The 27787-nt window shown below is 39.0% G+C and overlaps 1 protein-coding gene across 4 annotated transcripts; it reads right to left on the minus strand.

The window, feature by feature from the left end:
• Positions 1-1262: 1262 nt before the first annotated feature.
• On the minus strand, positions 1263-18264 carry LOC148355276 (GRAM domain-containing protein 2B). Of its 4 annotated transcripts, none has more exons than XM_088349915.1 (13): positions 18041-18264; positions 9460-9639; positions 9101-9164; positions 8240-8312; positions 8070-8173; positions 7882-7980; positions 7706-7777; positions 6801-6869; positions 5832-5928; positions 4635-4730; positions 4301-4406; positions 4116-4223; positions 1263-2586 (listed from the first exon to the last, which is right to left on the minus strand). In XM_088349915.1, exons 1-13 carry the CDS (start codon positions 18130-18132, stop codon positions 2568-2570), a joined length of 1179 nt encoding a protein of 392 aa, XP_088206041.1. In that variant the 5' UTR covers positions 18133-18264; the 3' UTR covers positions 1263-2567. The 4 variants fall into 4 exon arrangements, with proteins under 4 accessions (XP_088206041.1, XP_088206040.1, XP_088206043.1 ...); XM_088349914.1 differs by having other exon boundaries at positions 9460-9642; XM_088349917.1 differs by lacking the exon at positions 18041-18264 and adding an exon at positions 12357-12585.
• Positions 18265-27787: the final 9523 nt, after the last annotated feature.

The raw sequence follows: 27787 nt of genomic DNA on the forward strand, positions 1-27787 counted from the left end.
GGAAAGTAATACAATAAATTCACACCTCCACACAAAAACTTTACCGGTCTTTGCAAAACATTTATTTTGTTTAATCTTTTACAACGTTTAGTTTGATGTTGCAGGGGTCCTGCTAAAAATTAAAAAAAAATTTTTTATATATATATATATATATATATATATATATTCAGTCATTCATTCATTCGTTATCTGCACCGCTTATCCTCAGTAGGGTTGCGGGGGTGCTGGAGCCCATCTCAGCAGTCTTCAGGCAGTAGGCAGGGGACATCCTGAACTGGTTTCCAGCCAGTCGCAAGGCCAAAGAGACAGACAACTCGCTCGCTCATTCACACCTAGGGACAATTTGGACCAGCCAATTCACCTGACATGCATGTTTCTGGAATGTGGGAGAAACCGGAGTGCCTGGAGGAAACCCACACAAGCACGGGGAGAACGTGCAAACTCCACACAGGAGGTCCGATCTCATGACCTCAAAACTGTGCCCCACACCCACTAACCACAGCATGGCTGTGCTGCCATTATATATATATATATATATATATATATATATATATATATACACACACACACACACATGTATATTCAAAAATTTACCAGAAAGTGGCAGTTTATGAACATTTTGTTTGATATTGCAGGATTATTGGTAAAAAAATGACATAAGTGCTTAGGGGGAAAAAAGTACTCAGTAACTGGACGTCAACATTCTTTTATATACTCCAGGATTCCTGCTTGAATTGGAAAATAACATTGAAATGTACTGGATAAATGATTAATATTTAGCTTTCTATTGCAGTATTCTTGCTTAAAAAAAATAAAACATATATTCAAAAATGTACCAGCAAGCGAGTAAATGTTAACAATATTGGTTATATATTCTATGATTCATGCTAAAAATAAAAAATATACATTAAAAACGTACTAAAAATTGGATGAATATTCCTAAATATTGTTTTAGATATGCAGGATTCTTGCCAATACCTACCCAGAAACTGGATATTTTTTATGTCCATATTTGTTTAATATTGTATGAAAAAAATCCTGTAAATGAAAATTCAACTGGAAACCCGTAGAAAATTCACCTATACTCCAATGTAATTACGTTAACAGCAACTGTACAAAAGACGGCACTCTTAGATAGTATGGCTGGAAGTTCTTATTGTGAGTTTTACTCAAGAGACCTCATTTTATCATCTTTTCTGCATATTTTCTGGAAGAGTTAGCATTTCCTTGCCGATGAACACCCAAATAAACTGCAACAGAAGTTCATCACAAGATTTATTTTCAACAATAGCAAAGTCATCTCACAGAGACTACTTTGAATTACACAGAATGCAAATAAATATCATCATAGGGCCATAATATAATTAAGGACTTCAACATTTGTTACAAACATTTACACTTTAAATAGTGCAAAACAACACAAACGCTGTCCTCTTTTGGATTTTTTGCATGAGCTACGCTTGAGGACAGAGGCCGTGTGCTACCCCCTGGTGGGGACCGAGAGTACTACAAGTGTTTATGCAGCAAACTTAAGTTGATGCAGCGTTGTGGTTGCACGCATCGACAGGGGGGAAAAAACATCGAAATGAGGAAAATTAAGACTGGTCGATACTTTGAAATGACATCTACCTGCTGGGTCATGCCTGTCGGCCCTGAGTAAATACAATAGCAACTTACAAACAAAGAAGTCTTAGCACCATCATACAAACAACTTTTCTTTTTCTGCTCAAAACAAAACATAACGCGTTAGATGGTGACAGGCACAACACATTTTCTAAAGTGCACTCGCTCCTTTCAACTCACATACTCTCTCCCAATGCTTCAAAACATGTGATCCTTTAAAAAAAAAAGAAAAGAAAAGAAAAGAAAAGCCCTGCACGCATAAATAAAAGGCCTTTTGCCACGCATAATACTCATTTGGAAGCTTGAAATTTAGTGGAACTTTCTGTGGGTTTTTGAAAATTTGGACCGTATCATTAACTGCAGACACGTGAACATTAGCAATACGTCGTTGGTGCCGGTTTAACTCATTCAATGACAAACCGGGTTAAGATAAACAATGGATGTGAAAATCCATCATGTGTCAGAAATCCTTCGCCAGGAAATGAAATGCTACCAAAATATCCTGACTTGCATTGATTATGCAGGTGATCATTCAACTTGTTAAATCAAAGAGGAAGGGAAATCGGGGGTCCGTTGTGGGCTGATCGTTTCGGGAAGAGGAGACATTCACAAGAGAGGTACCCATGTTTCCGAGAGGACAGAAAGACAGACGGAAGGAAGGAAAGACTGAAGGACGGACGTCGTGCAGATCCGCGCACGTCTTTGGCTGAAGGGTGAAGACGCGTTCACAAATCCCCAAGTTTGGTTTTGGTCCACGCAGGCAACTGGGCAGGATGTGCGTGCATTTTGGCTTTCTCAGCGTTTTAAGAACTGAAAGCTTAGCCCTTCAAGTAGAAAAGTGGTCTTGGAAATTGCACAGATTGGCCACTTTCTTTCTTTGCGTTGGCGGTGCGGTCCTCCAAAGTCACAGGTCTATCGTTCAACCTCCTCTCCAGCCCTTAGTGTTATGTGTGCTGGCGGTACCTAACGAAGAAGACCAAAACAATGGAGTCACAAATCGCCCAAATATGGTCAAAATACACACTGGATTTTTTTTTTTTTTTTAAAACAAGCAATGTTTGAGATCTTTTATAACAAAACAAGGTAATAAAAAAAGTAAATTAACTTCTATTCTTATTTAAATGAAAACTTTTAACCAATCACTCACAAAACCACCAAATGCATTTCTTATTTGTAAAAATAATTCTTCATTTCGTCTATTTAAAAAGAAATCTGGTCAGATGAACCCACAACACAAGACCATTTTTTCTGCAAAAGTTCACATATTTTGGGAACGGCTGACAAACATTAAAATCCCGTCTTTAATAGTTTAGAACAAAAATAAAGAATGTATGTATGTCACACAACCCAAATTTGTGTCGTTTTGAGAGTTATCAATTCAGCAAAATTCTGGGATTACAGTATTTTACAGATTATAAATTGCAGTTCTTTTTTCCTTCACAGTTTGGCTGGGATGTGACTTATATGTGAATTTATTACACCATCGAGTTTTACGAGTTTTTTTTGCATGGTATCAAATATAACTTTACATGTTATTTTCACACTAAACCACATGAGGGCGCTCTAGGCCTGGGTTGATGATTTCAAGCTTGCCCTGTAGGTGGGGACATTCTTAAAGTGGAAAGAGGAAGAGCAGAGTAGAAGTTGTTTACAGGTAAAAGTGACACAGTTTCTCATATACACACATGTGTAACATTAGTATACTGCGTTCCTCAATTATATTTGAATTTAATCATGTACATTTCTCGCCAAAACAGCAGATGTTTTTTTTCCTTCTTATTGATGTATTTTCTTACTTTTGAGACAGGTAGACTAGAAATTATGGTACTCAATTTATGAGAGTTTCTATTCAATCTAGAGGCAAGATCCAAGACCCGGTCACAAAATGTCAATCATTAAGTCAGGCCAGGCTTCTTTTGTGATTTTTGTTTTTTTCTTCGGTGGAATACCTGCACAGCATGCACACTGTTACTCAAGTCAACATTTGGATGAACGCTTTTTACTTCAACTTTTGAATTTTTTCTCAAGTAACAGTACTTTCAACTCGAGTAACACACTTCAGAGCTGCGCATACACTTGATTTGGGGGACCGGGCCAAAAGTAAACCCAGAAGCTCCACTTTGGCAGTTACGGATTTACTTTAGACTCAGTTTTGAACATCGTGTTAATCGATCGGGGCCGGGCTGTTTTTTTTTAAGGCCCGATCTTATCTGTAATTCAATTTCATCTCTTTTAAAACCAAAAATGAAGGACACAACATAAATGTTGACTAGTGATAACAGTTAAGTGTGGTAATCATTTTAGATGCCCTCTTCAACTGTAGATGTTAACAAATGTAACAACGTCAGAATGAAGCTGATCTGTCTTCCTGACAATACTTAATTTCGTCATGTGCACAAAATCTAATTAAAGCCATTAAAATTAAGGCCCAAATTCTCGTCTTAAATTGAACCGGATTCCAGATAAAATCGAGTGCACCCAACCCAACGTACCCGCTTTGCATGGTGAACTCTGGCAAGGCTCCGAGCGACGTCAGCTGCTCTTCTAGGGCCACGATACGCAAGCCGATGTAGCCCGAGGACAGCAGCAGGACCACCACCCTGAGGATGACCATTAAAACTAGTTAGAACCACCGAGCCAGCAGAACGGCTTTCATTGCTGTGCAAAGACAACTCACAGAATCAAATAAATGAAAAGTAGCGTGTTGAGGGTGCTGGCCTCTCTCTGAACCAGCAGAGACTTGGCCTTCGCTGTCAGATTCCAAAACCGCCATCCACCTGGAGCTAGAATAGAAAAAAGGAGAAATCCAAGGACGCCGTTAACATCAATGTCACGTGGGCAGGCCATATCTAAATTTGTCCCGGGCATGATTTATTCAAACAGACGCGTGAAGCCGGCACCGGAAAAATGCTGCTCAGTTCATAATCCGCTTTCGCGTCTGCTTGAATGGAACGGAGCGAGCGTGCAAACTCGTCTCCCAAAATATTTTTTTGTGTGGTTGTTTCCAGTACCTGAAACGGGCAGCTTGTCCCCTGAAGATGAGCTTTCGCTTTCCTGCGCGTGAAAGCTCTTGAAAGTGGATGCTTTCCCATTTGGTATTGCGAGTTCTGCACACAAGCACACAAAAAAAAATAATAATTAAAAAATGCACCCATATTATTAATGACTTATCATTGAATGCCAAGTTACTGTAGGATTGGCTCATTTCATTTCTTGATTGCGAATGAAAATTTGACTTTCTAACTCCTACAATGCTATGTTAAAAAAGGGACAGCGTGTATTTGACCACCAGATGTCACTGTATAGTGTAATGCAACTGAAAACAAGTCCTAAAAAGAACATTAAAAAATAAAACACAAACTACAGAGACTCAAAGGGACCAAAATGCACCATTTTATTCTAAATTTGTATCCAGCCTTTATAAGCTTTTTGGGAACCTGTGGCCGAACAATTAAGTCAGGCTCATGTTATGTAAAATAAAAGCCAATTTCTCAGCCTCCAAGTATTTAAAAAGGTAGTTCATGCTTGATCTCTTTTTAAAATCAACGTTTCTTTAAAATGAATCCAAGTTTTTTTTACATACAGCTCGGAAGTGCTAAACAATACACGCTGTCCCTTGAAAGCCTTAGCAATCAATTAGCCAATAGTTTTATGATCTTAGGGAAGAAGAAAAAAACAAATTGCTTATGTTGTAAAAGTCACCAAAATGCTTATGGCATCGGCATCACCAACCTTTAAAATATTACTTGACATTTTGTGTTCACTATTAATCGAAAACCACAAGAAGCATTCTTATTTTTATTTATTCTTTGCTTTCAAAATATTTAATTACAATTGACTGATTAATCAGGCCCTGGATATGATGTTCTATGGAGTCCAAATATGGCTTTTGGATTACTATATAACATTTGTGAAATATTCATTCAAATGTAAAATTACCCATCAGCGTGCCAGTTTTGCATTTTCTGACTGCTTAAAATGACATCATAGGGACTAAATATTCTTTTGAATAGCAAATGTACATACATCATCATTTGGCATTGCTCAGAATTCCCAAATCATGAGATCATTGTGGTTAGATCCTGTTGAACAACTTATATTTTAAGTCAGGAATTATTTTTAATGTTGTGTTTATAATCAAATATTGCTACTTTATCAAATGCACATATATAATAATGAAAAAAAAATGACAGAGTTGGATTTCTTACCTTTGTGTGTGCTTTTCAGAGGTTGCTCCTGGACCGATTGCAACTCGGAGCCATCGCAAAGGTCAAAGCTGCCATCTAGGCTTGACTGGCTGGAGTTCTAGAGAGATCATTCGCAGTTAATTTGGTGCAACTACTCCTCATGCCAGTGCTTTTACAGTTTTAGTAATTGCTGCTTTTGCATTCATTTTTGTTGCAACCTGGGCTAATTTTACATTCAATACGGTGGGAATTAAAAAAAAAAAAAACTTCATACGATGTTGTTCCCTCAAACATAAAAAGCCTCCCACTTCACTAGGGAAGTAATGATACTGACGCTATTGATTTTTAACGTCGTCATGTCACAATATTGTAAATACCCAAATTTTAAAAGCTAATGCATTTTGGGAATTTGGCAGCCTCCTGTGGCTAGCTTTTAAGTGCATTATGGTTTGACGCAAGACTGGCCATTGCTGTGGTAAAGACGCCCATAAAAATCCATTTTACGAGCAGATTTTATCCATCAAAAAACTTTTCTGCTCTTTCAGCCAACTTCATAGACCCAAATATTTTGATAACTAAGGCTTTGACTTAGCTAAGCCAAAATGACCACCAGATTTCCCCATACTGTTATGCCCAAAACCTTACAATTTCTTTACATCCACGATTTTATGTCATGATTGTCTTTACAGATTCTGAGTTTTATTTTTGCATCAAAAAACAACTCACAATTTGTGATAATCATAGTGTTATCAGGTCATATTGGGAGATTTACTTACTGCTAGATTCTAAAAGAGTTTTCCCTACCATTACTTAAATTAGCAGATTTCAATTTTTGTTCATAGAATTGGCATATGTGAAAGAGAGTACCTATATCATACAACAAAGCTAATATTGGGAATGTTTCAATTCTTAAAAAAAAAAAACAGGATTTAAAATACATTTGGTGTGTTATGACACACAAAAAAGTAGCAACACAAAGCAAAAACTTACCACAAGTTTGTTTTTGTCGAAGCTTTGCTCAGCAGAGGAGATGACGGGACTACTGTTGGCACTGTGGACCTGTAAGCAATATGCAAATTTAGAGCACAAATCGTTTCATTACCAAAACTCAACATACATTTATTAAACTAAACAGCTTTTCTCAAGACTTGAGCGCAGGAGCGGGCACCCTTTTGGAGGGATTTGAATGAATGGAAAACCAGCGAGCTCTAATGTATTTTTATTGAGAAGAAAGTCAGGTGTATGTTTATAAGTTTACCATTTTAATTCAGAGGAAAATTATACAAAGATGGGATATAGATGAAAACATATTTACCCATGTACAGGAACAGCAATTTAAAATCAAAATTGCATTTGCCCTCTCAACAGTTTTTTTAGGCTTAACACTAAACCTATGAAGTAGCTACACTACACGCATTTTAGTGGGCTACTTAAAACATCACAAATCTTCCAAGCAAAGCAATGGTTTCTGCAACATTGTTGATGACAATGTCATTGTCTAGAGGTATGAGAATTTCCTTTTCAGTGTACAGCCTAACGAAGGCCTCAAACAGTTCCTGAGACGGTGAGCTTCTTAGCTTAGTTCACACATTCTAAATTAGACACTATTCACTCATATACAACCCGAGTAAAGGAAAGGGTCAACAGGATTTTATATGCCAGCCCAATGACATGGTGGCATTTGTGAGCAGTTTGTAATGTGAGCACCTGCTTCCCTCCACCCCCCAAGCTTTTTCCATCTTTTTTGGGTTTATTTGTTTATTTTGTGTATAGTGTGATGTAATACTTTTTAATATAGAATAAAGCAACAAAAACAATCCGAAGAGGCTTTTGGTTGTCGAAAGAGTTGCATCATTTTTATCTACTCAGTAAGCAATTTGCACTGGACCACTCACCTCAAGCTGAGGGCAGACAAGATGCAGCAGTTGAAAACACGCTTCACGGTTCCGTAATGAGACGAATAGGAACTGAACATTGGAGAACAAAAAAAGAAGAAGAAAACATCAGCGAATCGCTCAGCAAGCAAACAAGATCAGACACGCCGGCTGGCGTGGAGAACAATGCAACTCACCTTTTCTCCGCCGGTGGTCCGGATTGACAAGGCGTTTGGTACCAGAAGAGCGGTGTTCTGTTTTTTGACGATGTGAATGTGGGAGACTGGGATAACTACCTGGAAATGGAAAATGGTGGTGGCTTAGAATTAATACAACCAAAAACAAAAAACGACTCAGAAAGTAGCTAAAATACTTCCCAGCCTACCTTCGTGTCTTTGAGTAGAACAGACGAGTAGAAACAGGCATTATTGTTGGTAATGTACAGTCGACCATGGTAGGGCACTTCCTTTTGCAGGGCACAGATGTATGCTGGGAAGAGACGCACCATGTTTTATCAATTCAAGCCATCATTTTCTTTTCTCCATGTTCACTTACCATTTATTAAGCTTTCACTTTCTGGAATGTCTGGAAACAACTTGTGAAATGTCGCATTGTGCTTAATGAAACTCTACAACAGAAAAGAAAAGCCAGTTTAGACTTTATGCAACATATAAACATTAGCCAACGTTGTAAAATTAAGTCATCTATTACAGCCTTAACTAGTTTTTGTGTCACAGGATATTGTACAATTTCATCTGATTGGCAACAAACTTATAATTCCTGGATATGAGTGTGCAATTGTCACATATCTGCACAGTCATCCAGCAATATAACCAATACCCTTTCTCAACGGTCTATGGAACATAGCTATTTTATTTAACAAAAAATAAAGAAAAACCTTTGTAACCAATTTTCTTTGAATAGTATGTTTCACCTTACAAATAAAATATTGTTACACTGGCAGATAAAAATGACAAAATAACCAAAATTATTTTATTGACCAACTTAATACTGTATTGTAAAATACAAAATGAGGTGACAAGTGACGCATCCCCTATACACACACAAATACTATTCAAAACACTTTGATTATAACCATTATCAAATCAATCCAACGAGAGCTGGCAAAGAATATGTTTTGTATTTCTGTACAAAACTGTGTGCCAAAATATTTCCAATAAAAAAAAAATAGAGAAACAGATCAGTCACAGCAGGGTTAAGATCATAAAACATGTTCCTTGTGGGAAAAAAAAAACCCACAATATACATAGAAAGCAAATTCAGCTTTAAAAATGTTTATTCAAGTGGATTGCCGGTCTTAGCTGGCTGACTTCATTCCAAATGCCACCCTTTTGTTTGTGCGCGTCTCCCAACAACTAACACAATGGCACATGTCAATAGCAAAGATAAACTTACACTTTGTATACCGTTGGCCTGTGTCCTTTCGAAGCTTTTGCAGTCAACGTCAAATGTCTGGGACCTAAACAAACAAACACAACATAATTTAACAAATATTACATGGTATTTTTAAAGTGCCATGGGGATCATATGATTGCTTGGACATGATTGTGCACGTTTGCAAGCATGGGAACAACACACATACACACTAAAATCATGTGAGCAAGGAAAGGGCAATCATGGATCATGACTTGGCTCAACAGTGTCAAGTCTTGTGATACGAGTTCAGGTTATTGGGACCTCAGGTCAAGCACATTAACCATTTCTTTTAGAAATGAAATACTTAATAGATTGTAGCGGCAAAGCACAATTCTCACCTGACTGCTAACTGTCTTGTGAGGGATTTGTGCTGCTCCTGGATCTCCAGCTGGGCGGCTTCCAGGCTAACCGTCTTGCGGGCCTCTGCTTTTTTGACACCATCTTTGCTTAAAGTGCTCCTGCTTTTCTTCACTTTGGTTTGCACACCCCCGCCACCACCACCACTCTCGACTGGGTAGCTGCTGGACACAGGAAGAAGAATTTGTGTTTTTTTGTTACACGGGAATTAAGAATGCATAACCTTTTGTCATACCAATATCATATACTGTGTATATATATTTTTTATTGGCACACTTCAAACCCAAAGAGATAACTCTGTTGGAAAAGATTAGTTAATTGAGGAAAAAGTATTGGACATTCACCGCTCTCTTACAATCCGGACTACAAGGTTGATAAATATGAAAGCAACTATAACTGGCACCCTCCCACTTAATCTGACCGAATTAGCTAAATATTTTGCTGATTTTAAGAGAAATCTTATTGTTGTGATCCGATTTTACCACTTTTTTGTTTTAGTAAAATAAAAATTGTGATTTTTGTGATTATTTTGAAAATGTCGAGTTTTCCTCTCAGTTTACTATTAGATCTACCATTATTAAATGATGAGACTATATTTGTGTCAATGGAATAAAATCACTGTATTAATATGTGTGTTATAGCATTATTAATAGTAAATATGTTTTTTTTAATGTTGTATTGCTCTGCATCATTTTTAGTTACATGTATGACCACGTCCAAAAAGTAATACCTGCTCAGACAATTCCAGCATAACATCATCCAAGTGATCAATTACAAAACTCAATTCCAATGAAGTTGGGAAAGTGTGTTAATTGCAAATAAAAATTGATCCAAGTAAATTGCAAATTCTTTTCAACCCATATTTAAATGAATGCACAGCAAAGACAACATATTTATTGTCTTCACTCATAAACTTTATTGTTTTGGGAGAAAATCATCAACTCTGTAATTTGATGACAGCAACACGTGCCAAAATAGTTGGGACAGGTGTCAATAACTACTCAGAAAGTGGATGAATGGAAATCAACCAACTATTTGCAGGTGAACAGATGAATTAGCAACAGGTGAGAGTTGTTACTGGGTATAAAAAAGGGAGACCCGAACAAGCTAAGTCATTCACATGCAAGGATGGGGCGAGGTTCACCTCTTTGTGAACAACTGCGTGAGCAAATTGTTGAACAGTTTAAAAACAACATTCCTCAAAGTACAATTGCAAGGAATTTAGGGATATCATCATCTACAGTCCATAATATTGTGAAAAGGTTCAGGGAATCTGGAGAAATCACTGTGCGTAAACGGCATGGCCGTAAACCATTATTGAATGCCCGTGACCTCCGAGCCCTCAAGCGGTACTGCATTAAGAACCGACATCAATGTGTAAAGGACATCACCACATGGGCTCAGGAACACTTTGGAAAACCACTGTCAGTCAATACAGTTCGACGCTATATCCGTAAGTGTGGGTTAAAACTTTATGTTGCAAAGCGTAAGCCATTCATCAACAACATCCAGAAACGCCGCAGGGTTCTCTGGGCCCGAGCCCATCTAAAATGGACTGATACAAAGTGGAAAAGTGTTCTGTGGTCTGATGAGTCAGTTTTCCAAATTGTGTTTGGAAATTGTGGACGTCGTGTCCTCCGGTCCAAAGAAGAACAGAACCACCCAGACTGTTATGCACGCAAAGTGCAAAAGCCAGCATCTGTGATGGTATGGGGGTGCATGAGTGGCCAAGGAATGGGTAACCTGCACATCTGTGAAGGCACCATTAATGCAGAAAAGTACATTCAGGTTTTGGAACAAAGTATGTTGCCATCCAAACAGAATCTTTACCATGGGCGCCCTTGCTTCTTCCAGCAGGATAATGCCAAGCCACACACTGCACGTCTCACGACAGCGTGGCTTCGTAGTAAGAGGGTGCGGGTGCTTGACTGGCCTGCCTGCAGTCCTGACCTGTCTCCCATTGAAAATGTGTGGCGCATTATAAAGCGCAGAATAAGACAAAGGAGACCCCGGACTGTTGAACAGCTGAAGCTGTACATAAAGCAAGAATGGGAAAGGATTCCACTATCAACGATTCAACAACTAGTCTCCTCACTTCCTAAACGTTTATTGAGTGTTATTAAAAGGAAAGGTGATGTAACACAATGGTGAAGAAGCCCCTTTCCCAACTACTTTGGCACTTGTTGCAATTATAAAATTCTAAGTTTATCATTATTTGCTTATGGAAATAAAGTTTATGAGTTTGAACATGGATAATCTTGTCTTTGTGGTGTATTCATTTAAATATGGGTTAGAAAAGGTTTGCAAGTCATTCTATTCTAATTTTACTGACATTTTAAACTTTTTCCCAACTTCAATGGAATTGACTTTTGTATATTTGATATGTACTAACATTTTTCATGTTGATTCATTTAGTTTACAAAATAAACCATGGTTTTGCAGTCTTATTACTGCACTACCATTGATAGTACAATTCTCATGAGACTTTGTTACAGCATCAAGCTTGTGTGGCAATTAAGGAAAATGCATTGTTTCATCCCTGGAAACAGGCTCTGAAAACACGAAAGTGTATTTGTACACAGACTAGGAGATTACGAAAACTACTGAGGCACTTAAATAAATGCAATCCCTCTGAATTTCAAGTCTTTAATTTTCTCCTTAAGATATTTAGCGAAGGTCAAAAACATTGTGTCCATTAAAGAGACGGACAGTGGCTTAGAGTAAACACAGCTGAAATGCATAGGGAAGGGGGAAAAAGCAACTGTTACCAATGTCTGAGACGTAGAAGGCATTGGTATAGTTAAAAAAAGCAAAAATTCTGAGCATAAACAGAATGGTGCACAATCTGAAAAAATAAAAATAAAGTCAGCATCCTTACCTTGAAAACTTAAACTTTTTGGATGAACGGAAACTCATATATCTACTAACTGTTGGCATTTCCTTTGCTTAAACAAACCAAAAAAAAAAACCTTAAAAAAATATATTTTTTAAATTCTTTGCATCAAGATGGTACCAAAAAATAAATTGAAATACAGTCCATTTATTTGGCTCTTCTCTAGGACAAAAACATGGTCTTCATGGCGTGGTTTTGTTTGAATGCCCTGAAAAAGGGAAGCCACTACTGTGTGTTCTCGTGGTGGTGTGACACTCCGTAAGAGTGACGTCAAGTAAAGGTCCGCCTCCTCAAGCCAACACAGCAGAGCACACAAACCGCAGGAGCACAAACACAAAGTGCACTTATGCAGATGCATACAGAGGCGGGGCTGTGCTTACAAAAAAACTTCATGGGCAAAGGCTGCCTAATATAAACCCTTTTCCTGTTGACAAGCAAAGCAGATGCAAAAATTAAGCTGCTCCAACTGGCCAGTCAGGTCTTAAATAGAAGTTGTGTGTCGTGATCAAATTACAAAAAGGTTTGATGGTTAGCTGTATGAGCAAAAGGTAAAACACTAAAATTACAAAATGATTTTTTTCCCTAATCACTTCAACATTTGGCACCTTCTAGTCAAATCTGCGATAAAAACAGGAGCAAAGTTCAGGCAGTCTGAGTTGGAGGCATACCTTGCCACTACAGTGTTAAGCGAGCAGGGAAAGTGGTGAATGGGAGTGCAGCAATAATGCCAGTTCCATCTTGTTGGTGTGACTCGTACAGATGTTTCAGCAGCCAACACGCAATTTTTTGCAGCCCCCTGGTCCCCAGACAAAAAAAATGTTTTACACCATCTTGCTCTGCTTTATTTCCCTAGTCGGTTAAAGTGTCCTAAAGAAGTTGGATAGTTTCCCTTAAGTATGTGTTAACAATAGCAAACGGACTGAAAATAGCTATTTTGCTAAATATTTGAGATTTTAAAATTTTCTACAAAAGGTATTTTAATGAATTTTGATCACAGGATTCCAGATTGGAAATTTTGTAGTCTTACCTTCCCACGACTTCAGAACAGGTCCCGGTTTTATCAGTTCCCTTTCTATCCATACCGAAGTTGTACTTATTCTCAAACGATTCCAATCTACACTTGGGAAAAGACCTTTTGATCATTGACTGACTCACGTAATGAGAGTAAAGGTCTATTTTTTTTTTTCCATAACACCGGAAGACATTCAAGAACTAACACAAGCAAAGAAGAACCGAGTGTGACAAAGATTGAAATAGACTGTTGGGGTGTAAGTCTCAATATCTCTATTGACTTTCCAGTGGTCGGAGCCTGTGTTGTTATGGAAATGTTTGTAGCAATAGGTGGTCACTGATAAAGGGGTAAAGCCTGGGTCATTTACTTTTGAAATCACCCATTATGAGAGAGAATAGCAGCGTACCAAATGTTTGAGATGAAAGTGGGGGATGTTAAGAATGTTTTTTTTTTAATTGTTGACCAAGAAAATAACAATTGAGGATATTTTGACTGACAGACACTGTTCAATTAAATCAAGTTCAAATTTAATAAAAGCTTGGATGAAATGTTGTAATTATTGCATTGCATTAGCACAAGCATTGGGAGGATATGTTAAGTGGCTATGACAAGCTGGGTTGAGCCATGCTGCTTTGGGGAGCCTTTTATTTTGACACCAATTTATCCCCTACTGAGTACAATGCTCATTTAAATGACTTTACTACTTAAAGATTTTAGCATGCTGTGCATACCTTGAACTGGCAAAAGTGTAGACAATCTTGTTTTCTCTTTACCACACAACCTGACAGACTCAAATAAGATTCAAGGGACATCCTGGTTGCTAGGCAATAATTAAAGACACCAAGACTAACCCTTACAAAAACAAACCAACAACTAATTACCAGGTTACCAAAATACCTTTGACTTGTCAAGCACAGCAGTGTCACATAACAAGTAGCTGCTTGCGTTTCAGTGCCAAAATTCTTTTTTGAATCCTAAAAGTTCTATGATTAAAGAAATACTTTAAAAATGGAAAACAGTCAGACAAATGAATCCATCCATTTCCTGCACCGCTTATCTTCACTCGGGTCGTGAGAGTGCTGGAAGCCCATGCCAGCAGACTTCAGCCAGTGGGCAGGGGACACCCTGGACTGGTTGCATGCCACAGTAACAACAACACGCTCATTCATACCTAGGGACAATCTGGACCGTCAAATTACCCAGACACACATGTCTTTGGAATGTTGTAGGAAACCGGAGTGCCCACGCTGGCATGAACATGCAAATTCTGCACAGGGAGACTGCAGTAACTGGAATGGAACCCAGGGCCCCCACACCTTGAGGCTCTGCAATAACCACCCAGGTACTAACTAATGACATAATTGCGTTAATTTGCTGATGAAGCCCACAAAGTCTAGCTTGACTCTTATGCTCATTTGAGCCAAGAAAAGCCCATCCCATTCTGTGAGGTTGCCATCTTCTGGACAAAAATGCACTGTCCTATATCATTTTCCAAAGCACAGCGAGTTTAACTGAACTAGAGTGAATGTTTTTTCATATTTTGTAGCATCTGAAGGGGTAACATTTTACAGGGTTACTACTTTGAATGGCTTGGCATTTTGTTCTGTAGAAGAACCTTGGCTACATTGCTGCAAAGTTTAAATGTGAAATTTGAAATATCCTGTACTTGGACAGAAAAATTACATCGTGTAGAGCTGCTCAAGCTAGAAGAAACAGATCAAAAGGATAGTACAGCAGTGGCCGTGAGGGATCCACTTTTGGTTTTACATCTGTAATTACTACGCTTCCATTTAAAACAAATAGCTCCAGAGAAAACTACGAAAAATAAAGACAATTTATATCTGATACACTAAAAGGTAATCAATGATTACTTTTGAGGTGGACAGTGTTGACAATTTGGGCACAAGCATGCATGCACTTTGTTTTAAGTGTTACATTCAATATTAGATTGACACAATGTCCTAAAAATAAAAAATGGATTTGGCATGAAATAAATGGACACTGACTTGCAGTGTAGCCTAAGTGTCTGAGCTTCAGCAGAGGAAACAAGAAGGGCTGAGAAGTGAGTGTCCCGTTAAGGCAAAATAAAATGCAGTTTGTGGCAGCCTGCCAGGCCTAAATGTGTAAAATGCCATGTGGGAGCTGCTGGTGGTCTGTGCGCATGCTACTCTGAATGAATGTTTGTCAGAAAGTCATGTGGCACTGAGGCTCACATCACCTCCTGTATGCGAAATGGCATTGAAGACAGAGGTAGTCATTCTTCAAACATTTCCCCAGCAAGTGTCCACGTGAGGAAAAAAAAAAGAGAGTGCAAAGGTTGTGGGAGGGAAAGCAAAAAAACAATTATCATTAAGAACACAGTCAACAAGAATTATCTTGGTTTAGAAGAAAAATAAAAAGTTTAAAAAGGAGGCTTGAATATAATCATGTGTTTTTTTTTTAAGTGGAAGTATTTTTAAATTACACTTAAAAAATAGGAAGAAAACCTGATAACATTTTAAAACCAATGCGGGTAAGTCTATTTCTTGAGCAGTGTGCAAATACAACAATTGTTTTCTATACATTAACTTTGCCCAACCCGAAAAAAAAAAAGTGTAAACAACTGTATATCTTCAAAAAGGAGTCAATAAAACAGGAAGGTGGCAGAGTCATTTAACAGCTGTTAATACAAGTTCCAAAATCTTGAAACAAGGCTGGGTATCAGTGTAAAATCAATACTTATCAAATCAGAGTGGTCCAAACTTTTTCCTTGGGAGTGCCCCACAGAAATGGTTTCATTTTCACTTAAACTTATTTCCAAATCACCCTAAATATTTGTGTTTGTTTTAAACCAAGCCAGTTGTTAGTCTGGGAAAAATATAAAGTAAATTTGCCAATTTGTATATGGCACAGTGTCTGTATATTTTGTAGACTGCTGAGGAATGGTTTGCAAGACGCAAATAGGCCCAAGGTTGTAGTTTAGACACATAATCAAAATCTTTAACGTAAGTAGTGAGAAAAGGCAGGGCTTATTGGATTGACCTGACACGAAAAGCAATTTTTAGATATTTATATCAGATGGACTCTGCAAATACATCAGAATTTTGACACGGACTAAAAAGAGTAATTTAAAATGGAGAAAATATATTTGATGGAATTACGCAAGTCAATGTGGCGTACCGTCGATGCATGTGATGTACATGTTGCAAGGATGAATGATTGGTCATGCACCATCTCGACAAAGGCAGCAACACAAGACTTGAGCTTAGAACAGCTGCTTTGCAGCCAGCCATTCAACATTCCAGGTTACTGGACGTAACCGTCATCCCTGCCTGGTGGCATCCCAAAACATTGCATGGAATAAAGAGGGTTAAAAAATGATGTCATTCTCACCCTTCTAGTAAGAGGAATGAAGTCAGCATTGCTCAGCACGATCAAAGTATGGTCATGGCCGAATGGTACACTGATGTAGCAATTTCATAATGAACATTTGCATTATTCTCCAAGGTTATGAATTGTTTTTTTTTTAATCTCTTGTTAAATTAAACTTTAAATCAGTGCAACAGTGACTAGGGCTGTAACGAAAAGGCGACGTTGTTGACAGAAATAGTCAATGAGTTCTATTGTCGACTATTGTCCCGAGATCAGTTCTTTCAAAAGAGCGAGGCATCTGTTCATGCAAAGAATCCATACTGAGAGTATCTCGTGTGCAATAGCATTTCTATATTAAGTGGTAACAAAGAAATGGCGGTGTCATCAAGTACGTGTACCAAAACCTCTATAGTTTAGGAGCTTTTTATGCTGGATTTGACCAATAAAAAAAGACTACTTGAAAAGTTTGCAAAGCAGACCTTGTGCATCACAGCAGTATCTCGGTGATGCACGAACATTTCAACAGCACATAGGAGAGTCTGACTCACCTCAGTAAGATTCAAGTACCATTCTAGTCAATACGGTTTTGATAACATGTAATGTACATATTATATGTGTATAGTTAGCTTTAAAAGAAAACGAGCGTTGTGCCGGATACAAATATTTAAGATTAAATGCATGAGGTCCGAAGAACAAACTGTTGAGAATCGTAAAGTACTTTTGTTACACACTTTGCAATTGAACACTGAATGTACTCCACAAAATCCACATGATACGTTTTATTTACTCTGATGCAAATGAGTCCCTTCTTGGTTTACAGAGATAAAATATGTTGGAATCCAATTTATTTATTTGCATGCCCCTAAGGATGGATTTGTCTCGACTGACCAATCACAGTGCGTAATTAGAATTTTGAGATTTTTTTAACATTTGTACCCTTTTGATTATATCAAATGCATGCTATATTTAAGAATTAAATATACAATTTGTGGAAATATAATTTCAAAAATTGTAGATAGACTATTATAATTGTCGGTAGTACCAAACCTTGATGTGACGTAGCAGACACTATTTAAAGGTCTCAGCATCTCTAGATCAAGGGAGGCTAACCTGCTAGCGTCGTAACACCACATAAAAAAACCTATATTTAATCAACGACATTTCAAAAAAGGAAAATTTTCCAAGTCGTCCCCTCATTTGAAGAGACAAAATAAGAAGGGAGTGCATTGGCTAGCGGCAGTTCTGTGCTAACGGTTAGCATCCACGGATGATGCTGACCAGGGCACGTAGCGTTCATTTCGCTTACCTCTCTTTCATGAAGTGCTTGATTTTGACAATGGCCTTCTCGTCAATCTTGCGGATAAATGTTTTCAGGCGTTCCCTCTTGTTTTCGAGCATTCTTCCCCCGGCCGGTGGTTTAGTGGTCAGCTGGCGTCAAACGAAGTGCCACGCTACACCAACCCTACAGTTCTTGTTTGGATTCTGCCTGCTGTCCTCCGCGGCTGATTAGGCTAATGCCCCGAAATCGTACCAAGCTGACTGACCAATGGACAACGAGAGAGGCTGCTTAAAAGCAGTCATGTCAGACGGAAAGGCCAATCAGGATGAGGTAGCCGGTTACCACAGACCGCCCATTGCCTTATTTGGGAAATGGGTGTCCTTATTCATGGCATCTGGAACGCGCTGTATTATTATGGCGAGTCCAAGACCCCGAAAATCAATCATTTACTTGAAGCGTGAACTTATTTTCACGTGGATACACCAATGCGTGAAAATACTGATAAAGCAATTGTGAATGGAAATCAAAAGGATCATTTCTTTTATTCTCATTGAATGTCAGGAGGTTTTCTCAAATTAGGAAGACTATTTCTGCCATTTTTGAAGGGCCTACAGAAAAGTTAGTTTTGTAGCCATAAAGGCATTGGACATATCAAAAGAAAGCTTCAACTCTCATCTTTCATGATTACAAAATGTGTTTCCAGCTTTTACCATTGTTTAGTACACAAGTCAAGTCAAGTCATGTTTATTTGTATAGCCCTTAATCACAAAGAGTCTCAAAGCGCTGCACAGACCACGGATTATTGCAAACTACAGTCTTCTGCCACATTGGGCTCCTTGCTAATCACCCATGCACCATGCTGCCTTTCTTGCAATAAAATGTTATTTTGCAAGCAACGTGCCCTTGTATTTATGTAAGGCATTGGAGGTATCACAAATGCAAGTCAAGTCAAGTCAAGTCATGCTTATTTGCATAGCCGTCAATCGCAAAGAGTATCAAAGAGCTGCACAGATCAAAGACTATTGCAAACTACAGACTATTATGACACCATCCCCTGATCCAAAACCTACATGGGGCCAAATAATACACAGATATTGTCAACATAAAATATAGGTTATTCATAAGTTATAGAATAGAAGTGTGTTTTAAGCTTAGATTTACACATTTACACTGAGGTTGCAGATCGAATCTCAGGGGGAACAGCATTCCACAGCACTGGGGTCTGAATGGAGAACCTAACAAAGTTTCTTGAAAATACTTGTTCCCCAGAAAACTTGAGAGAAAAGCGGCTTTTCTGAAAGGATGCATCTAGAGCAGAACTTTCACTCCGGCGCATTTCTTTTGCAAACTAAATTTTATGTTGATAATATGTGTATTATTTGCCCTCATGTAGGTTTTAGATGAGGGGATGGTGTCATAGTAGTCTGTAGTTTGCAATAGTCTTTGATCTGTGCAGCCCTTTGAGACTCTTTGCGATTAACGGCTATGCAAATAAGCATGACTTGACTTGACTTGCATTTGTGATACCTCCAATGCTTTCCATAAATACAAGATTCAGATTCAGATTCAGATCTACTTTATTGTCATTCTAGTACACGTGTATACAGAACGAAATGTCGATGCATCTGACCCCCACAGTTTCCTTGAATGTACAGATATAAATAATGTTGTATTGTATTTTGGCTACGTATAGTATTTTACCATAGTGCCGATAGTGCAAGAAGAGTAGCTAACCAGATGCGCAAAATGGGCAGTCAGGTTAACAAGTCAGGTACACAGTAACATTAACACTGTAACAATAACGCTGTAATTACAATAGTGCAGAGAGCAATGTGCAAGGAGTGGCAAGCTATAAAAAAAACTGCCAGTAGTGCAAAAGTCAGATTAGCAGCCGTTTAGATTTAAGTTAACTATATGTTAGATTGACCATTTAACAGTCTAATGGCCAGGGGGACTAGACTATTGCGGAGCCTGGTGGTCCTGCACCGCACACTGCAGTACCTCTTCCCAGAGGCTAGCAGAGTGAACAGTCCATGATGGGGGTGAGAGGGGTCCCCGGTAATGTTTTTAGCATGGGATAGGCAGTGCTTCTGGCCAATGTCCTGAATGGAGGGAAGTGTAGTCCCGATTATTTTCTCTGCTGTCCTCGTTACCCTCCTCACACTACCCCAGTCGGTAGCGCTGCAGCCTCCACACCACACAGAGATACAGCTGGTCAGGATACTCTCTATGGTGCCCCTGTAGAATGTAATGAGGGAGGGTGGGGGCAGGTGGGCTCTCCTCATCCTCCGCAGGAAGTACAGGCGCTGCTGTGCCCTCTTAACCAGTGATGCAGTGTTTACGGACCAGGTGAGTTTGTTTGTAATGTGCACCCCTAGGAACTTGATACTGCTGACAACCTCCACAGCCTTGTTGTTGATGCAAAGTGGGGCATGGTTGGGCTGGTTTTTCCTAAAGTCGACAATGATCTCTTTAGTTTTGTCGACATTCAGGACCAGGCTGTTGTCCCTGCACCAGCCCACCAACTGCTCCACCTCCTCTCTGTAGGCCAGGTCGTTGTCATCCCTGATGAGGCCCACCACTGTTGTGTCGTCAGCATACTTCACGATGTGGTTTGTGGCGGACCTAGGGACGCAGTCGTGTGTCATCAAGGTGAACAGCCAGGGGCTTAGGACGCAGCCTTGGGGGGAGCCCGTGCTGAGGTAGATGACATCTGAACTGTTCTGACCTATCCGCACAGATTGGGGTCTGTCACAGAGGAAGTCCAGCAGCCAGTTCCGCAGGGGGGTGTTGAAACCCAGGAGTCTCATTTTGTCCACCAGATGTTGTGGGATGATGGTGTTGAATGCTGAACTGAAGTCCAGGAACAGCATCCGCACATGGGTGTTCTTCTCCTCTAGATGTGTCAGGCTCAGGTGAAGCGCAGAGGAGATGGCATCCCTGGTGGAGCGGTTTGTCCTGTAGGCAAACTGAAAGGGGTCGAATGAGGAGGGGAGACTGGAGGTGATGTGCTCTTTAACCAGTCTCTCAAAGCACTTCATTATGATAGGAGTCAGTGCAACGGGCCGGTAATCGTTGAGTGATAAGATCTGGGGTTTCTTTGGGATGTTGGCAAATTTGAAGCATGATGGTACTTTGGCTTGGTCTAGCGAGGTGTTGAAAATGTCTGTTAGTACACAAGCCAGCTGATCGGCGCACTCCCTAAGTACCCGCCCCGGAATGTTGTCCGGGCCTGGAGCCTTCCTTGTGTTGACCCTTCTGAGGGTCTTCCTCACGTCAGATGAGTCCAGGTGGAGTGCTCTTTCGCCCTGATTTGGAACCGCTTTCGCTGCAGGGGTGCCGTTTTGTGCCTCGAACCTTCCAAAGAATTTGTTGAGGTCATTCAGAAAGTCCATGCTAGTGTTCTGCACTGGGGCGGTGGTTGGCTTGTAACTGGTGATGGCCTGAATGCCTTTCCACATATCCCTGGTGTTGGTTGTGCTGAGGAAACGTTCCTGGATTTTTTGACTGTGCGTTCGCTTTGCTAGTCTGATAGCCCGGTTCAGGTTAGCCCTCGCTGATAACAGCGCCTCCTTGTCACCAGATCTAAAGGCAAGGTTCCGTACTTTTAGTTGTTTTCGTATTTCAGCAGTCATCCAGGGCTTCTGATTGGCACGGGTGCATATAGTTTTGTTATAGCTGACGTCTTCTGCGCATTTACTGATGTAGGCTGACACAGAAATGGCGTACTCATCTATATTTATTTTGTTGTTGTAAGTGGCAGCCGATTTAAACATGTCCCAATCAGTGCAATCAAAGCAGTCCTGTAGTGCCTCCATTGCCCCCTCAGACCACACCCTCACCTGCTTCACTGTAGGTTTTTCTCTGGTCAGCAGGGGCTTGTATGCTGGAATTAGCATAATAGAAAGGTGATCTGATGAGCCAAGATGGGGGCGGGGGGCTGCTTTATATGCACCTTTGATGTTTGTGTAGGCCAGGTCTAATGTGTTCCTACCTCTTGTAGCAAAGTTTACATGCTGATGGAAATGCGGGAGAACTGTTTTCATATTGGCCTGGTTAAAGTCCCCCGCCGCAATAAAAATGCACTCGGGCACATTGCTTGCAAAATAACATTTTATTGCAAGAAAGGCGACACGGTGAATGGGTGATTAGCGAGGAGCCCAATGTGGCAGAGGTCTATGGTTCGATTGTGCCTACAGCGGCCTCACCGCAAGTTCTCCCCGTGCCATGCATGTCAGGTTGATTGGCCAGTCCAAATTGTCCTTAGGTGTGTGTGAGTGAGTAAGTTGTCTGTCTCTGTGTACCCTGTGACTTGCTTGCAACCAGTTGAGGGTGTCCCCCTGCCCACTGCCCGAAGATAGCTGGGATGGGCTCCAGCACCCCCATGGCCTTGGTGAGGATAAGCAGTCCATAAGCAGTCCTGAAATTGGATGGATGGATGCAAGAACACAAAACCTCTGCATAAACAGTGCAAGAATTATTCAGCGTCAGATGTTTCCAGTGACGTGATTATACGATTTCGGTCCTTAGGGTGATTGCGTTCATCTCGACGTGTGCAAATCGTCATCCCTTTTTGCCCCAAAGATGACGAAGGGACTTTGTTTAAGCCTTAACTACTTATCCATACCTTACATTTTCAGACCACACTGCTTCACTACGCATACTTGCCATCTGGCCCGCCTAAACACTCAATCGTTGGATACAGGGATCAAAACTTTTTGATGTCTGGACAAAGATCCGATCAAAGCCACCCCTAATCGTGATTTTTCATATTCAAACCATTCCCTGAGGCTTGATTCTTACCGACAATCTGCGCCAAACCCTTTATAATAGTTTTTTCTTTTTTTTTTTTTAACAAAACATACTTTTATGTTTTGGCACTCAGGGACAATGCTTCTGAAAAAGGAAGTTATGACATTAAATAAAGTCATTTTTTATTTAATTACACACAATGCCTGCCATGCCACCTCAGTCAGTTGCTCCCCTCATTAATGATTGCAATTCTCCTTATTAAGTGAATAAAAAGACAAACATAATGCAGCACCTGTATGCTCACAACAAGACAGACTATGTACAACAAAAGCAAAGATGATTAGTGTAAAACAAGTTTTTTTTTAACTAAATAAACAACACAATCATTTTCTTTCAACATACCTGTCAACTTATACTTATCCCCCGAAAAAAATGATGGTACGTGAAAAAACATTAAAATATACTGATATAATGACACTGCTATACATATGATAAGCAACACTGAACTTACCGCAAGTCAGGAAATAACTAAGAAATATGCTTGAATACTTGTTTGTGTTGTTTATTTGGTAAAAAAAATACTTCTTTTACACCAATTGTCTTTGTTTTTATTTGATGTAGACTGTCTTTCTGTGAGTAAACAGGTGTGGCTTTGTGTTTGTAAGGTGCATTATTGCTTAATAAGGAGGATGGCAATCATTAATAGGGTGATCAATTGGCTGGATGTTTGACAGGTATGTTTAGGCATATTTCTTTGTTCTTTCCCCGCTTGCAATACATTTTGTGTTACTAATTGTACGTATCAGTATGTTTAATCATTTTTCCCGTACAAAAATTGTTACAAGGTGTACTCAATTCGAAATGATCAAAAACCGTGTACAATACGGGGAAAACCTATACGTTGACAGCTATGAAATTATGCTTTATCTGTCAACCTGAGTCAATTGCTACACTTATAAATGATTGCGATTCCCCTTATTGATTAGTTAACCTTAAAACACAACAAGGCACCTATTTACTCATAACAAGACAGAGTATATAGAATTGAAAACAAATATATTTTGTCTGAACAAGTTTGTTATATTCACCAAATAAACAACAAAAAACTATTCTTTCAGCATCTTTCTTCGTTCTTTACCCACTCACAGTAAATTTAGTGCCGCTTATTATATAAGATAGGATTTCACAGACTACATAAATTTTACTGATGGTTTTACTATGTATCAGAAACCGTCACAAGTTAGTTCTTTTGAAAGAAAGATGTCAGAGTAACAGTTTTCATTGTCTTTCTATACTCAATGACCTTGTCGTCTTCTACCAGTGACTGAGACAATCTGGATTACGGCGAAAGAGGAAAGGCGAGATCTTTTTTTTCCCCAAAACAAAAGATGTTAAAAGGCGTAGAAAATTAATAATGATCAAAATAATGTATGAATGACAGGAGAAATGTCAAACTTGACAGGTATGAATTACTGTGCACATTTTCAATATACAAAGGAAAAATAACATATCAATAGTTTGTTATATAGTTAGGTTAGTTAGGTATTAGATATATAGATGTAGAAGTTGCTAGCAGTATAAATGCAGGCCGAAATATCATTTTTTTCTCCTTTTGTGGTTCATGTCTTGGATTTTATTTTGATTCCTTGTTTTGAGTTTGAACATGTCCTTTTTACAAGAAAAAATGGAAGAGGAGTAGGCACTTTCTAGCTTCTGCTTGAGCACATGATTATGTATTATATCAGTGTATTGTACAGCGGTTTGTATGCAAATACTTTGTAGTTTCCTGTTGTCAATTTTTGGTTGCTTTTGTTGCTTTTGTGTTGTGCCCAAATAAAAAGTCCAAGTCTTTGTCTGTAAGTAAACCACTATGTATACATCCATCGATCCTTCCATTATCTGCACCACTTATTTTCAGTAGGGTCGCAGGGATTCTGGATCCCATCCCAGCCATCTACGGGTTGTGGGCAAGGGACACCCTGAACTGGTTGCCAGTCCCAGGGCACACAGAGACATATAACTCACTCGCTCACTCACACCTAGGGACAATTTGGACCAGTCAATTAACTTGACATGCATGGTATTGGAATGTGGGAGGAAACCGAAGTGCCCGGAGGAAACCCATGCAGTCACGGGGAGAACATGCAAACTCATCACGGGAAGGCTGCAGTAGCTGGACTTGAACCCTCAACCTCCACACCCAATATATACATATACAGTATGTGTATATACTGTATATATGGCCTAAGTTGTAATAATAGTGCACTAAACATAGCGCATCATAACAATAATGCAATGTTAAATGGCCTTCTGAATTTGCATTCATTTTATCTACAATTCTTATTTTTTTCCTGAAATAATCACATCATCTAGTAATACATTTTAAATGGTGATAGTATGAAATACAATGCTTTAAATTTATTTAGAACCTTTTATACTGCGTAGAGTTTTTGCGATCGGTATGTGGGTCCTTTCTGGTAATGTTACCTGCAGAGACCATCTAGAAATCGGGGCACACGTGGGCCGGCATCATTTGGGGATTATGTGAGGCTATATCAACTATTGTTTTTATTCAATATTAATGGCAAGAATGTCATCAAGTGGTTTTGTTCGTCATTGTGGCAAAAACATCATGTCAGGTGTTCAAACTAATCTAAGGTCACGGCACTCCGTTATCGCCATTTCCCAATTCCTGAGGTAGTGTCTGATAAACTCCAGATAGGCTTGTGAGACCAGGAAGTATTTACTCAAATTTTGGTATTAACAGGGGGGAGAGCCAAGGCCCAAAACATCCTAGAAACTTTTGATTACTAGAAAATACTCCAAACTGCTGAAAGGATGAAGAACATTTTTATGAAAGATGGCCTTGCTGGTTTTATCCTCCAAGCAAAAAACTTTTTAATGTATGTTTTTATTTCAATTTTAGAAATAATAGATTGTGTCAATTTTTGACTTGATTCAATGACCAAGACAAAGTAATAAATAAAAACAAAAATGTGTTAGAAATTGTTCACAGTTTGTCTTTCATGTTCACCTCTTTCAAATTGGTCTTTTAGACATAACCTTGGCAGTTTTCCAATCTCTTTTAGTTATTTTTATTTAGGTCAGTGGTATTCACCTGTAAATCTTGCCACCAATTTGATTTACTAGCTTGAATTTGGAGTAAATATTTTTTGCTGACCACTAATATCTATTCATATTTAGACTACAGCAACTGCAAAATAGTGTTTTTTTCCTGCATAAGGATATTCTGTTCAAATCTATTAAAATCCAAGCAATATTTCTGTGGGTGTACGGGTGCTGCAACTGAAATAAAACTTTTTTTTGTTTTTAAAGCATTTAGAGTCGCTATACATGTAGACAGATTCAACCAAAACCTTACACAAAATCAACTAATTCTTAGTTGTTAGATCATTGATTCAGCTATGATGAAAGACTTACAGTATCTGCTAAATCAAAAAAGGTTACAAATATAATGGACCTTGGGTTTTAGAGTATGATGGATTAGCAACATTTCAGCTGACAGGCTGAGGATTCCCTCTTATGAAATTAACCGGCTCCAGTATTTTTTAACTATCCTGGTGCTTGACCGACTCATTTAAAAGTTCTTGTTGTTCCAATGAAAACATTCATGAAACAGAACCAATAGGTTAGATATAAAATCGTTTCAACTGTAATTTGGCTGAAGAATATTCTACAAAGTAGTTCACAATGTGCACATAACAGTTAACTTTTGAAATTAAATGAATAATTATAGTAATTAATGTGTACCTAACTGGGGCAGTACAAGAGCTGTCAGAGTGATGGATAGTTCTTAGAAAGCTCTTTAAAAACCTAGCTCCTTTTTCATTCTATTTCTTCTGCTCTATTTTAAAACCTGGATTTTCATTTTTTTTTTCAAAAAGTTTCACACTGTTAAGAATGTTTCTTCTTGATTACATTTTTTTCTTTTTTCTGCAGTTGCATTTTAGGTAGTTTGAATCACCGTGTGGCTTCTCTGAGAACAGTGAGGAAACAATTCAACTTCTTAAGTGGCTACAATTTTTATCGATTTTTAAAAAGTCTTTCTGGCTGATGTTTTACAAGCACCGTGTAATTTTATTGTAGATAATTCAAACAGAACTCTGAAATCAGCAGTTGATTATGCAGCTACCCGTGTAGCCAAAACAATGAGAATAAAGACTAAACTTCTGCAGAGAAACATTTGGGTCAAAAAAACTTGAAAGAAAATGCAGGTTTGCTGTGTGTAGTTGGAGGAAAAGACTGTCCTGCAACTGAAAGATTCTGCTTTAGCTAAAACTGATTTTTAAAAGTCACTACTGGAACCAAAAATTGTCCCTGGGAGGTATTTGCAGACAACTTCAAAGCATTTTAGAATGTCACAATGGAAGTTTTATAGTTTGACAGTTAAATTTACCTGAAGAAGCATGGGAACCTTTTTGTTTTTGAAATTTACACCACAATATTTTTTTAATCTGTATATGCTTCTCTTTAGAGATGTCATTTGGAGACACAGCGTCAATCGATAGTCACGGTGATGACACGCACCTAGCCCTACATCACCGTGTCCCCTGATGACACGAGTCCTGTGCTACGGGCACACTAACCATTCAGCCGCTATTCCACCCAAGTGAATACATTCATCTATCCAATATCTGCACTGCTTATCCTTATTAGGGTTGTGGGGGTGCTGGAGCCGATCCCAGCTATTCTCGGGCAGTAGGCAGGGAACACCCTGAACTGGTTGCCAGCCAGTCACAGGGCACACAAAGACAGACAACTCACTCGTTCATTCACACCTAGGGACAATTTGGACCAGCCAATTAACCTGACATGCATGTTTTTGGAATGTGGAACAAAACCCACGCAACCACGGGGAGAACATGCAAACTCCACACACTAAGGTTCGGTCTCATGACCTCAGAACTGTGCCATACACACGCTAACCACTGCGCCGCCGTGCTGCCCCCCAAGTGAATACATTTAGAAGTTAATTAATTATGAATAAATCTCTGAAAAAAT

This window comes from Urocampus carinirostris, chromosome 12 (assembly GCF_059441175.1).
Source record: "Urocampus carinirostris isolate Australia breed hairy pipefish chromosome 12, RoL_Ucar_1.0, whole genome shotgun sequence".
In the NCBI taxonomy this organism is placed as follows: Eukaryota; Metazoa; Chordata; class Actinopteri; order Syngnathiformes; family Syngnathidae; genus Urocampus; species Urocampus carinirostris.